Source organism: Staurois parvus, unplaced genomic scaffold (assembly GCF_062004578.1).
Source record: "Staurois parvus isolate SC_StPar_1 unplaced genomic scaffold, SC_StPar_1.0 ptg000390l, whole genome shotgun sequence".
NCBI classification, from domain to species: Eukaryota; Metazoa; Chordata; class Amphibia; order Anura; family Ranidae; genus Staurois; species Staurois parvus.
In genome coordinates, this window is record NW_028318186.1 from 12,135,040 (window position 1) to 12,150,090 (window position 15,051).

General features: G+C 41.6%; 1 protein-coding gene across 1 annotated transcript; it reads left to right on the plus strand.

Moving 5' to 3' along the window:
- The first annotated feature begins 204 nt into the window (after positions 1 to 204).
- On the plus strand, positions 205 to 8,526 carry LOC149455694 (fucolectin-like). Its single transcript, XM_089686112.1, has 4 exons — positions 205 to 290; positions 2,454 to 2,565; positions 6,065 to 6,350; positions 7,855 to 8,526. Exons 2-4 carry the CDS (start codon positions 2,469 to 2,471, stop codon positions 8,021 to 8,023), a joined length of 552 nt encoding a protein of 183 aa, XP_089542238.1. The 5' UTR covers positions 205 to 290; positions 2,454 to 2,468; the 3' UTR covers positions 8,024 to 8,526.
- The last annotated feature ends 6,525 nt before the right edge of the window (positions 8,527 to 15,051 follow it).

Sequence of the window (15,051 nt, forward strand, 5' to 3'; positions counted from 1 at the left end):
GTGACAATTTAACAGCTTGAAGCTCTAGGCATTCTTACTTTGAATAGGTATAGGTTGGGAAGCCCCAGTTTAAATATTTGCCTCAATGCATAGGCTGGGCCAGAAACTGATTAGTCTGCAATTTATATACATTCAGTTATAAAGGACCAGCTCTGCCTATTGTCCACAGGAATTCTGCTTTAGATAATAATGTGACGTATCACGTTCAGCTGCATACTTATAGCCATGTAGGCTCCTTGATCCTGCTGGTCATTCTTGCAGAGCACCAAAAACAGCCACGTGGTCAACAGGTAAGAAATTATTTTTTAGGGTTTTGGTACACAAACTCTGCATCCCCAATCCATGACATAGGAAACAGTTTACAATGACATCATGGGGACAACACAGATGAATGCAAACAATTGTGCCTGCAAAATTGGTTTCCCCCCGCATATACTATTGCATGTTGGATTAAAAGTAAGATGGAAGAAACATTAAAGAATGCAGATGTGTCCTCTGAGACCTCCATGCAGATGGACTCAACATATCCAACAATTAACAGATGCACTGCATCTCCTGGAGATAGTGGTGTGATTGGTCTGAAAAGTTCCCCTTGGTTAACCTTGTTTTATGATCCAGAAGCTCAACTGAGTTCTAAGTAGGTAATGCTGTAAAGGTAAAAGGAGTAACTATAGGTCTAGAGGGTCCAAACTTTCTGAACCTTTGCAAACACAGAGGAGCCTTTGAAATAACTTTCCTGTCTCAAGGAACCCCTGCTAAAATTTACTAGATCTAGAACTTATGATAGTGCGATGGTCATTGGGAAGAATGCTCCTTACACTTGTGGTCATTGGGAAGAATTACCCTCTTATAGATAGATAAAAAGACCAATGGCTTGAGGCACACCTAGCAACCTCTGGAGGAACCCTAGGGTTCCATGGAAACCTGGTTGAGAAATCCTGGTCTATGGAATCAAGGGGCCCAACCATGTTTACTAGTTTTCAATATTGCCTGTTATATTGCATTTAGTACACAATAAAACATAAATATTTGTACAGTCACATCACTTTTCTACTCTGTCATCTGCCATTTGAGCTTCTAGAATTGATAAGGACATTCAAGGACTGAAAAAGTGAAGTTTTACCTAATTCTATTTAAATGTAACACTAAATATAAAGGCCGTCAGGTTTAAATGTTTTGGGCCTTTAGTAAATTTATGGCTAAAGGTCATTTTCTAGTATATTTTAATAAGGCAGCATGTTTCACTAAAAAATGATCCTCTCTTGGGAATGTACCAACGGCCTATATAATGGATACAACAGGCAAAACAGCCATCCATGGGTATTTATTTGGGACTTTTTGGGTACACTGCTCATCAAATATGATCAAGACTTAAAAAAAAGGAATTTTTAATAAACAATGTCTTGATCATATTTGACAAGCAGAGAACCTAAAAAGTCCCAAGTAATCACCTATGGGTGGTTTTGTTGTCTGTTGTATAGTTAAAGGTACCCATTTCACAACAAAAGGCTGAGGTTTTTGAGTGTAACTGATGGTTCTTGCCTTGGGCATTAGGGTAATGCAGGCCTGATCACACTTGCATGTTCCAGAAATGCACGTTTCTGCGTGCGTTCCCAGAAAAGCAAGAAAAATGCACATTGCTCTTGTGTTGCCATTAATTTTTCATGGCTCTACTGTGTTCTGCACCAAATTAGTAGACAACTTTTTTAAGAGGGCAGGTGTACATACATGGACTGTTTTATATGGGGTGAAATAATTATCTTTGGTGTAGGCAGGTTTGTGTTGTCATAAAAGTAGAGATAAATGGTGATTTACAGGTATGAGAATCTACATAATATACACAATGATTTTAGAGATACTGATGAGAACATCATACAGCCCTATCCTCAAAGTGGCTGTAAACCTCAGACATTAAATAGAAACAAAGCATATCCCTCTATAATGTGTACTTGTCTCAATTAAAAGTGTCATTTCTGTCCGCTGCTTCATTCCTCTGCTGTCAGCGTGAATCATTTCTGACAAGTTTTCCCGACACCAAAAACAAAATGGTGACAGGGGAGGGATCTCCAGCAGATTGACAGCCTCAGCTCTGTTCCTGTAATCTGTATGGAGGGGGGGCATGTCTCTTCCCTCCAATCAACTCTCAGAGCTCTCCTCACTGAGCTCTGCAGAGTGTAATTTCAGCTCTCCATCCTTTTTTTCTGAACTCTCAGACAAGCTGTATAAATTCAGCACTTTGAATGGATGTAGAGAACAGAATCCTGCAAATTAACAGGTACAACCTATGTAGGAGGATTTGTTTCATCTCAGTGTATCAGCTGAGGCTAGTCTCTTCATTGGGTATCTGTGAGGGTTTACCACCCCTTTTAAAGTCTGCTGAAAGTCTAAGCCATATTACCTCGCCAGACTCATTAACATCTGTGTGAAATAAATATTTTCATGGTTTTCACTAGGTGGAGCTCAGAAGAATGGCATTTCTGCACCTGGCTACTCTTGTTGGGATCCTGTCTACAGCTTGTGCTCAGAACCCTCTCTTCCCTCCCCGTCCAAACCCACCTCCTCCCAGTAAGTTTGGTTCTTTTATTTACTTGAATGGTTTATTAAAGGCATGTTTTTTCTGGCTTATCATGCTTGTTTTCTTCTCAACTACCTAAGTAATTTGGAAAATTAAGAAAAAAATCATATTTGAATGTTCCTTTGAAAATGGTTGACATGCAAGGAGAATTTGATCAACAAAGTGGTTTGATAGATTGGTGAATCTCCATGGGATCTCTAAAGCTGAACTCCAGGATAAGCAAATATTGTACAAATACAAGAGTTATGTGCGTTCTTCCTAGAATCTTGGTGTGCTTTGTGTATTTTCTTCCAGATCTGTGCAGTAATCCAGTGTGAAGCTTCCTGTAATACAGACCAGTCACTGCTGCTCTCTCTCTCCTTGTGCAGGATGACTGGTCTTGTCTCTGCCCCTCCTGTAATGGGTGAAGCCTGTATAGTATGTGTATGTATGAATGGGTTGTGAGTTAGGGACCTTAGATTGTAAGCTCCTTAAAGTGTTATTAAACCCAGGACCCTGCATTCACTATACCTGGTCTCCCCGGACCCTGCATTCACTATATCTGGTCTCCCCGGACCCTGCATTCACTATATCTGGTCTCCCAGGACCCTGCATTCACTATATCTGGTCTCTCCGGACCCTGCATTCACTATATCTGGTCTCCCCGGACCCTGCATTCACTGTATCTGGTCTCCCAGGACCCTGCATTCACTATATCTGGTCTCCCCAGACTCTGCATTCACTATATCTGGTCTCCCCGAACCCTGTATTCACTATATCTTGTCTCCCAGGACCCTGCATTCACTATATCTCGTCTCCCCGGACCCTGCATTCACTATATCTGGTCTCCCACAGTACACAGAACATGAAAATGCGATTATTTTAGTAAATATAAACTGCTAAATGCCTTTTCTCATCAGCAGTTAGAGTAGTCTTGTGACCAGGGGCGGACTGACCATTTGGAAACTCGGGCACTGCCCGAGGGCCCGGGGTCAGTAGGGGGCCCCATGAGATGCCCCTGGTACCTTTTTCATAGGCTTTTTTGGGTGTGGGCAAGGACACAGGGGCCCCATGATCCCCTATTGCCCGGGGGCCCCATGAGTTCTCAGTCCGCCCCTGGTCCAGATACAACTTTATTCTAATAAAAGTCAGGGGGACAATCCAAAAAGTAACCAATGCATCTTGGGGTCCAAGAGCGCTCTATTTTCCAGGTTAGAAAAACCATAGGGACATCTCCATATCAATCTGATATTTAAAACCAAATACCAAATACTCAATAGTACTGGAAGTATAAAAATAAATAATGTCAGGTAGCATTGAATAGATATTCAAAATACAAAAAACCTCAGACAAATATGAGAACATTAATAAACCATACCATTTCAGTTTATCAACTGGGTAAACAACAATACTACTACTATACCCTATACAATCTGATTGTACAATCACTGAACAATCCACCGCAACCTTACCAACCTTATCTATTGGAACAGGGATCTCCAAACTTTCTAAACAAAGGGCCTGTTTACTGCCCTTCAAACTTTAGGTGAGCCAGACTGTGGCCATTGGGAGTAAACAATGCCATAGGGTGGTGGTCTGTGGGAATAAAAAAATACATCATTTGTGTTAGTAGGAAGAGTAATGCCCCAGCTCAGGTGTCAGTGAGAGTAATAGTGTCCTCTGCTCCACTGTTGCTGACTGCAGGGGAATCAATTCCCAAAGAGACCAGATAAAATCAAGCAAATGTCTCCCTTGGGATGCAGTTTGGAGGCCACTGCCATATTGCATCTCCCCCTTATTGTACTGAAATCATTTGGTGTCAGTGGGAGGAGTAATGCTCTGTCTTTGGTGTCAGTGGATGGAATAGTGCCTTGTATCAGTGGAAAGAATAGTGACCCAAGGGCCAGATAAAGGCAAGCAAAGGGCTACCTTCAGACCCTATCCTGTAGTTTGGAGATCCCTGCATTAGAGTAATAAACCCAAACTACATGATCGATGAGTGGATTACTAGGTATGCATAAATAAATAAAATATTTGTATTAATTCATCAAATCTGTAACTGATCTTTAACCTACTTGTAGCAGTTAAAATGCTAGTGAGATCTCCACCTCTAATACTAGCTCTTTTATCTAGTAACCCAGTGTTAAATATTTGTGCTACACGGCATTAGGAATTATTTAGTTAGCTCAGCCTTTCTCAACCTTTTCAACACAGAGGAACCCTTTAAATAATTTTCAGTCTCAGGGAACCCCTGCTAAAAATGACTAAATCTACAACTCATGATACATTAATGTGATGGTCAGTGGGAAGAATGCTCCTAATCGAATCAGATGTTGAAAGATGTGTACACACTATCAGAAAATCAAACGATCGTTCCTCGTACAGAAATGTTTGCTTTTCTTATAGTGTGTACCCTACTTTACACTTGTAGCCATTGGAAAGAATCACCCCCTTACAGATAGCTAAAAGGATGAATGGTGTCAGTGGGAACTTATCTGAGAGGCAGAAATTACTCATTGCTCAATGAATCCCTAGCAATCTCTGGAGGAACCCTAGCTGAAGCTGTAATCTCAAAACTACCCATGAATACGGTTCCCTCACACTGCAAAAGTTAAATGCTCATTAGAAAGCAGTTTAACTTACCTTGTCCCTTGCTTTGGCGGCTTCCTCCTATGTGTGTGACCATTTTCCTGAAGCTGCTTCATCTGACCCTTCATCTGTTGGCCGCACTCTCATGCCACCATGTATAATGCAGGACCAGGAGTCCTGCATTGTAAATGAGGTCACTAAGGGCCCACTCACAATCTGAAGGGTCAAAAAGAAAAGAAAAGCACTAGGTACCCGGGGAGCAAGGGGTCATGTAGGTAAAATGGCTTTAAATGGTACCCTGTAATAAAATGAGCATTTAAAGTGACTCTAAAGGCTCACATTTTATTTTTTGAAAGAAACAAACATGCCATACAATGGTTTTGCACAGAAAGGCCCGGCCTTCTCTGTCTCAGGTCCCCCGCTCATTTGGCTCCTCTCCCCCCGAATGCACCCATAGAAAGCTGTTTGCTATGGGGGCACTTGTGCATGCTTTCTCCTGAGCTGGGGGACACACAGATCGTGGCTTGGCCACACCCCTGATCTCTCTGCACCAGCTGTGATTGACAGATGTGATTGACAGCACATGGCTCCCACTGCTGTGTCTGAGCCAATGAAGAGAGAGAGCTGAGAGAGCCTCAGCTCCCATGCACATCGCTGGATTGAGATTGGGGTCAGGTAAGTGTAAGGGGGTGCTGGGGGGAGCCTCCCTGCAAGCCTAGCTTTGAAATTTCCCCAGAGTTCAACTTTAAAAGTAATAAAAAACTGTGCAGCTCCAAATATCTTCAATTATTGTTGTTTGGGGTGCACAGAATGAAAAAACATTCTTGAATATGAAACCAGTCATCTGTAAAATCCTTGAACTTTGTAGAAAGGGGTCTATCATTAACACATTTATGTTATGGTTGCATTTCATACACACAGATCAAAATCTTGCTCTCCGAGGTCGAGCAACACAGTCATCAATATACAGCGGTATCACCAACGCCATTAATGCCATTGATGGGAATATGGACACCAACTTTTACCATGGCTCATGCTCCTGCACAAATCCTGACATGTCTCCCTGGTGGAGGGTGGACCTACTGAGACCATATAAAATATCCCAAATCGTCATCACCAACAGAGGGGACTGCTGTGGGGAAAGACTGAATGGAGCCATCATTCTGGTTGGAAACTCATTGCAAAACAATGGAAACAACAATCCCAGGTCACTACGTTTTTGTTTTTATTAAAAAGCTCATTGAAGTCCAATTTTTTTATTTTACTGGTTATACAGCCAGGCTTCATTACAAGTAAAGAATAGTTTTTTTTTTTAATTCCTGCTTAAAACAGAAGTACAGCCAAAGCTCTTTTGGCTGTACTTCTCCTGTGGATCACAGGAGTGCAGTTCATCCAGCACTCCTTTGATCTGTTTTCAGCTGACAACTGGCTAAAGCCTGTTGTTGGCCGATGTCACTCAGCTGGTTCAGGCTGGGGAAAGATCCTTACTTTGAGTCTGGAGTGGCACCTGGCTCAGCCTCTCAGGGATCCACTGGGAGCCTGAGCCAGCCGCTCCCTCCCCCTGCACAGCACAGCGAGTGAGTGCTGGGGGCACAGAGCAGACAGCGGTGACTGACAGTCTGGCTCTCTGCTCAGAGCGACTGTGAGAACTCAGTGATCATTGGTCATGTGATCGTTGAGTTCCCACCCATAGAGCCGGCGGGGGGGGGGGCAGATGCAGCATCGAACCAATGCATACACCTTGATAAGTATAATTGGGGAAACACAATACTCTCCGATTTTAGTAAATCAACCCCAAAATGCATTGGTTGAGTCTACAACAGTCTGGTATGACTCCTACACACTCCAATCAACAATGCTCATGTTCTGCCTTGTGACTGGGCATATCTGACTCTTAAATGTGATCAGTACAGCATTATTAAAAACAGAAAAAAGGAACAGTATGGGACTTTTCAGGTGCTAACAACCTCAGGCATAATACACAGCCAACTAAAGTGGCAAAACTTCATATATTTTATTCCACACAGAATATTTAAAAACCATTTAAAATACAAGAAAACTATTAACTCACCAATCCAGAGAATAACACTCCAACCATCATAGCAAACCACCTGAATGTCCCACTCACCATATAGACACCCCAATCTACTTGTATTAAATATAGTATAAAATGGGAAGACGTTGGTGTTGAAAAAGGTGATGTAAGGGATAGTTAGTTTTGATGTGTTCAGCAGGTTAGGCTTCTATGGGAGACTTTCCGGGTGAAGTAGTTTGTATAATTGAGAACAGGTGGTGTTCAAGGAAACCGAGGAAAGGCACAAACTCAGACCCGGAGTAACAAACATAGTTATTCTGGTTGACAAAAGACAAGCCCTTCTAGTTCAACCAAGGGTGAACATATACTGGGGTAGATTATTGGACCAGGTGTGATATTTTATCCTCAACACTCAAAATTATGGGTCTTATGCCCCAAATACCCCTGCAAAGGGAAGATAGACAAACTAAAAGATAAAGGATTCTGATATGACAGCGTCCAAGCATGGGACCTCCTTCAGACCACCTGAAAAGTCCCACACTGTTCCTTTTTCTGTTTCTGAATTTCGATTTGGGATGTGGTACTCATGATACTCATCTATATCAATTTACTATTGAGTTATTAGCAATAATGTATGTCTTCTCACTTATATTTAATATTCCACTATTTTATACAGCTGCTCAGAAATCACCTATATACCAAATGGAGCTACTCAATCCTTCCGGTGTAATGGCATGGTTGGTCGATACGTGAACATTGTCATTCCTGGGAAGCAGACCTATCTCCAGCTCTGTGAAGTCCAGGTCTTTGGAGTCCCTGTAGATAACACACCTTCCTGTTTTTAATTCAACCGTCACTTGATGAGGATATAGTGGAGAAGAACAAAACATTTTATTTCTACACCTAAATGTGTTTTATTTAAGGGTCAGGTCAAAGCTGATGTTTTATATTTGGGTATATATTGGAATGTTGAATCATCAACTACTTGGTACTGTATATTCTTCTGAACGACATTGTGACAAGGACATTCGAAGATGTGAGACTACATCTTAAAAGGAGGGCAGAGCCCAGAACTGCAATGGAAAATCTATCTGCTAGTATCCTCAAAAGATGTATCAAGTCATTGAGTGATCCAACCTGCTATCATGTACCCAAAAGTGAAATACTAATTTAGTGGGCTGACCCTTTAGGCTTCTATAAGTAAAATAAAATTCTTGGGAAAATAATTTACTTTTCACTTTGTTTCAATAAAAAGTCTTTAGTCTCTCCTGTTGTTCTCATTCATATTACCAACTTAAAACGTATTTCAAGGCAAAATAAAAAAAATAAATTTATCTCTGCAATACGAGTAGATTTCATGTCTTTCTTTTTTTTTTTAATAAAAAATAATGCTTATTGAAGAACATCCATTAACCTCCCTGGTGCTCTAACTAAACAATATTTTTGAATGTCAAAGCGGTACCTTGTTTTGCATGGCAATTTGTTGTTTTATATTGTAGGCCTGGAATTCTTAGGAATAACTCACTTAAATCTGTCCAAACAAGAGTCTAGTAAACATCCCGGGTATGATAAACACATAAAATCATAAAATATAATATAATATATAATTATAAAAAATAATCATATAATACATTTAATTTAATAATCTCAGTGTCTGATGATGAATTTCCCCACAAATCACTGTTGCTCAATTCTGCAAGTGATTCTAATTTACTATCGCTGTTCTCTAGCTGGTCTAAAACCGCTTTTGACCTAAAGGGACGCTTTTTGGATGCCATGGAAGTTCTCAAGTTTCCAGGCAGAAAGAACAGTAAAAGTGCAGGCAGGGCACAGGACAAAGCAGTAAGGACAAAATTTAGGTGAAATGGTTTCATACAGTGATGTAATTCTAACAGATTACAATGTATTGTGTGTATGTCATATTTTAAAAATTTTTTAATTTCCCGCCATTTCCGCTCCTGTGCGTACCGACACTCGCAGGGAATGGAACCCGGAAGACAAATGCCAGCATGGGCCGGAGGACACAGCAGGAGGACATCGGGGGATTGCAGGGCAAGGTAGGGATCGGGGGAAAGCAGGAGAAGCACTATGGAGTAATCATGAGTGTGGCTCAGGGTTACCGCTTTTGGTACTGAAAATTAACCCTGAGCCACACTTTACTGCTAGGAATACTGCTAGGAAGGTTAAACATACATGAGCGCATACACAAATTAAAGCAATAAAGTGCATCCAAGACATTAAGGTAACACAGGTTTAAGAAAAGAAAACAATACCCTTAACCCAGGGGTGGGCAACTGTGGCCCTCCAGCTGTTGTAGAACTACAAGTCCCATGAGGCATTGCAAAACTGACAGTTAAAAGCATGACTCCCAAAGGCAGAGCCATGATGGGACTTGTAGTTCACCAACAGCTTGAGGGCCACATTTGCCCAACCCTGCCCTTAAGCAATTAAATCAACGGCCGATCCATTACTAACTCAGTAGGCGCAAGGCCTGGAACTGCCAGCCAGTATTTCCATAGTTTGTTGAATTTTCCTGGACAGCCACTGTGTTGGAAAATAATTTTCTCTAATCTAAGAGTATCACCCACATATGCAAACCATTCTTTGTATGTGGGAACACGGTCAAATTTCCAATGCTGGAGATTAAGCCTTCGAGCTTGGAACAGGGCCCAGGTTTTTCCTTTAAAGAGCAAAGTACAAGCAAGTACAGAAAAATACCTCTGGATATGCCAGATATACAGCCAGCTCTGAATTTCTTGTTTTGGGACAGCACATTCTTTGTGGACTGAGTGGTGTCAGCCCTGCCAGTTGTCTTCGGCTAAAATACTTAATTCAACCCACCCTCTTCATTTCCAAATCACAGGCACTAATTGATTTGTAGTACCAAGAAGAACTAGGAGGGCTAAGTATAATCTTGAGATAGCACAGGAAGTGTTCAGAGGAGACAGGACAGCTCTAAATTTCTGACAAGTTTACCGGTTTTCTTTTTTTTTTTTGCATGGATATAACCAAATAGATAAAAATATAGCAAATAAGAGAATTTTTTTAGAGTTTACATAAAGTTTAGCCTCTTCAGGGGGCAGGTGGGTGTTACCCCTGAGAGGCCGCATAAATGTGTACCAAAATGTAAACATTGCTGTGCTGAGAGCGCACTCCCTGCCTGCTCCCAGCACAGGTATTGGTGGGCAACGGAAAGCTCCCAGTCTGTACTTGTGGTTGGGGGCTTTCCAATCATGTGACTGCTGTCACATCCAATAGTGGCAGTCACATGACCAAAATGTCTGCCTCTCGGCGTCTAGATTGTCTTAAAGGGCTGAGAGGTGCCAACGTGAAAGAGTTAAAAAAGCCCTTAAAGTGGAACTTAATCCATAACAACTTGATAACAAATAATGTTCTTTAGCAAGGAACATATTCCACATGATCAATTATACTACCAAAACTAGTGTGTGCTGTAAATTGCCTCCAGCATTGTTCCTGGATCTTTTTGCTGGAGGCTGCCATTTTGCTAAAGCCCAGAGTCCTGAGCAGTATTAACCAATTCAATACCGGGCAATTTTACACCTTCCTGCCCAGGCCATTTTTCAGGTTTCAGCGCTCTCACACTTTGAATGACAATTGCGCGGTCATACAACATTGTACCCAAACTAAAATTTTATCATTTTCTTCACACAACTAGAGCTTTCTTTTGGTGGTATTTTATCACCACTGTTTTTTTTTTTTTTTTGTGCTTAGCTGTGATTTGGCCAAAGTGGTACCCTGAAAATGTTACTTTTTTCTTGAATTCCTCTTGAAAAATGGTAGGGCACTTCATGAGCCCTCTGCTTACCTTTTTGGACACAGGTTCCACTGGTCAGGCCTTTCTTCAACCCCTTTGCGCCGAAGGGTAAAGCAAATGTTAATGCCTAAGCATTCCACTGGTCAGGCCTTTCTTCAACCCCTTTGCGCCGAAGGGTAAAGCAAATGTTAATGCCTAAGCACAATTTTGCAACTTTGACATCTGTTAATAAAACCGTACATATCATCACAACTACTTTGTGCATCCAGGTGAATTATACCTTGTTTTTTCCGGACAAATTGTGCTTTCAGTTGGTGGTAAATGGTAAAGGATATCTCCTAAATTTTTTTATTATCAAAAAGAAAACTGGCCCAAAATAGTAAAAAAAAAGGTGTTTTAAACTTAGCTGTATATTGCTTGCTACTACTCTAACCTACCACCAAAGAACAATCCAAAAAAAATGTATCTTGCTCCTGAGGATCGCAACGATACCACATATGTGTATGTTAGTTGTTGTTTGTACCCATAGTGCAGCCCAGAAACAATAGTGGGCATTTTTGTTTTATCCTACCAAAAACACACTGACGCTAATGGACACTGAGGCAAATTTTTTTTTTAAATCCTTCCCAAAAAATACAGACCCTGAGCTTTGATCCTGAGCTTGAACTAAACACTAACCCTGGCACTGACCTAGATTGCACTTTGATCTAAGTTTTTTTAATTTAATTTATTTTTTTAATTACTATTATTTATTTTATTTTTTTCTGAGAGAGAGAGAGAGAGAGAGAGAGAAACAAGAGAGAGAGAAAACATGGGGATGGGTTTCACAGTGATCAGGTGACCCAGAATCGGACCTGGGGACTCTCAGTAAGACGCATGGCGCTCTCTCAGCACAAAGATAGATAGGCAAATATCTGTCCCCATGGAAAAAAGCCCGAAGCCTTATTCATAGCACCTTTTTAAGGCGTACATAAACCCAGATATTAAAGTTGTACAGATAGTTCCCATGTTTCCTTGTAGATGTGGGTCTTCAAAGTTATTTTTTTATAATATTTTGCTGTGAGTAAATGTTCAATAAGTACCTGTTTCATAGGGATGAATAATGCCTTCTTTCTATAGGGTGACCACCAGCTCTCAATGTTGGAGGATGGTTGTCATCTTACTTTGTGAGCTACTGAGAGTTGTTCTTTCACCCAACTTGCTGCAGTCACTGGGTTGATTTCTTAAGGCAAATCACACTCTTTTCCCTCAGAAAAACACACAGGAGGTTAGCTGAGCTTAGCTCTGAAGACGGAGGTACACCCAGAAACTCATCAGTTCACCAACATAGGGGTCAAGTTATGTGATTCCTGGATTGGATGTGTCTCGTAATGTTTTATATCTTCCACCTTTGTGAGTATCCATTTGTCTACACATCTGTCTTCTAATAAATCTCTGGTAAAGCATTAGGTGTTTGCGCTCTCCTGTATGTTTTTTTGTAGCTTTTATTGTATTACCTGATCAGTAGGGCTGCATCAGCTGAGCATTCCTGACAAATGCTATCCTTGCCACTTATGGTCCGCTGTATACTTTGCCTATGGCGGAGCTCTGAGCTCTGGAAGTGATTGTGTGTTCTATCATTGTCCTGAGAGCTTAATAAAGGAGGGGCAGTACTGCTGATTTACATCACGTACAAGCAAAATTCAATTTTTTTAATTTGCCTTACACCACATTGGGTATTCTTTGCAAAGAGAAACTTTACTAATATTCACTAAGCTCTGTTGAAAAAAACTTCACCTGAACTTGCGAACTGCACAGTTTATTTGTCATTAGTAAATCAACCCCAATTCTTTTGACAACTGATTTACGGCTGGGACCCGCTGATCTGCGAAGCGGATGACAGGACAGAACTCTGTGATTGTTTCGTTATTTGTTTCCCTGCAAAGCAGGGAATAAAAGCCGGCACATTCCTTAGTAAAATCAGCACACAGTAAACACACCAACCATTGTTAGGCACACAGTTAACCCTTTGATTGCCCTAGATGTTAACCCCCTCTCAGCCAATATCATTAGCACAGTGTCAGTGTATGTTATTAGGAATGATCACTGTAATAGTGTCACTGGTTCCCACAAAGTGTCAGTTAGTGTCACATTGCCCACCGTACTATCACAGTCCCATGATAGGTCACTGATCACTGCCATTACTAGTATAAGAAAAATAAATAAAAATTCCAGTATATACAGTATATATATATATAAAATTATTATTATACAGAATTTATATAGCGCCAACAGTTTGCGCAGCGCTTTACAAAATGAAGGAAGACATTACAGTTACAATACAATTTGGTACAAGAGGAAACAGAGGGCCCTGCTCATTAGAGCTTACAATCTAGGAGGCAGGGTTGAGTGATACAAAAGGTAATATCTATGGGGGGGTGAGCTGATGGAGGAAATGAAAGGCAGTTTACTAGTTAGAAGCAGGATAGGCTTCTTTAAAGAGAAAGGTTTTCAGATCTTGTCTAAAGGTGGATAGATTAGGCGATAGTCAGACAGTTTGGGGTAGAGAGTTGCATAGGATGGGCGAAGCTCGGGGGAAGTCTTGGAGGTGAGCATGGGAGAGAGTGGCACAGGAACTAGAGAGGTCTTGGGAGGATCGAAGAGAATGGTTTGGTTGATATTGAGACCAGGTTAGTGATGTAGCTGGGGGCAGAGTTGTGGATGGCTTTATAATTTGTTGTTAGTATTTTGAATTTTATTCGTTAGGTGAGTGGAAGTCAGTGTAGGGATTGGCAGAGAGGGGTAGCAGACACTGAACTGTTGGTAAGGTGGATGAGCCTGGCAACAGTATTCATGATGGACTGGAGGGGGGATAGCCTGTGTAAAGGTAAGCCAATGAGGAGGGAGTTGCAGTAGTCAAGGCGAGAGATAACCAGGGAGTGAATTAGGAGCTTTGTGGTATCATTGGTTAAAAAGGGGCGTATTCTGGAGATGTTGCGGAGGTTGAGGCGGCATGATTTGGACAGGGATTGGATGTGGGCCTGAAAGGATAGTTCAGAATCCAGAGTTACTGCTTGCACTCTGGCATGCGGGGAATGGGTTGATAGTGGTGCTATTGATATTGACTGAGAAATCATGGCAAAAAGTCACGTGGGGTAGGAAATATTATGAGCTCAGTTTTGGATAGATTGAGTTTTAGGAAGTGGTGTGACATCCACTCTGATATGTCTGTTAGTAAATCGGTGATACCGTTGGGGTGAGCTGAGGAACAGAGAGATAGATTTGTGTGTCATCAGCATAGAAATGGTATTGGAAACCATGGGAAGCTATCAGCTGTCCCAAGGAAGAAGTATAGATCAAGAATAGGAGAGGTCCAAGGACAAAACCTTGGGGGACCCTGACAGTAAGAGGAGTAGGAGAGGAGGAAGTAGAGTTGTAAGTGACACTGAAGTTGTGGTGAGGATAGGTAAGATTCGAGCCAAAGGAGAGTACAGTCACGGAGACCAACTAAATAGAGTTTTCTGAGAAGGAGGGGGTGGTCAACCGTGTCAAAGGCAGCGGAGAAGTCCAAGAGTAAGGGTACGGAATAGTGATCATTGGTTTTAGCGGTTAGCAAGTCATTTATGAGTTTTAGGAGAGCAGTTTATGTGGAGTTTTGTGGGCGAAATCCAGACTGAAGGGGATCAAAAAAGTTATTCTCAATAAGGTGGCAGCTCAGCCGGTTGTAGACTAGACATTCTTAGGTTGCTAAGATTGGTGGGGTCCAGTGAGGCCTTTTTAAGTATGGGGGTGACTAGCCAGGTCTGTCCGCATAGGTCTGTCCGCCACTGCTCAACAGGTCCCTTCTTCCAGGGGGCGAGGTTGGTGCCGCCCCCCCTAAAAATTGCTGCCCTAGGCAAATGCCTTGTTTGCCTCGTGGTAGATACGCCCCTGTGACTAGCGCATGTTTTAGAGATTTGGGGAAGGTGCCATTAGAAAGGGAGAGATTGAAGATATGAGTTAAAGAGTAAAGGATAGAGCCAGAGGGTGACCATAGTATTTGTGAGGGAACAGGGTCCAGGGGACAGGTGGTTTGGTGGGTTTAAGAAAAAAGTTTACCAACCTCCTCTATAGTAGCTG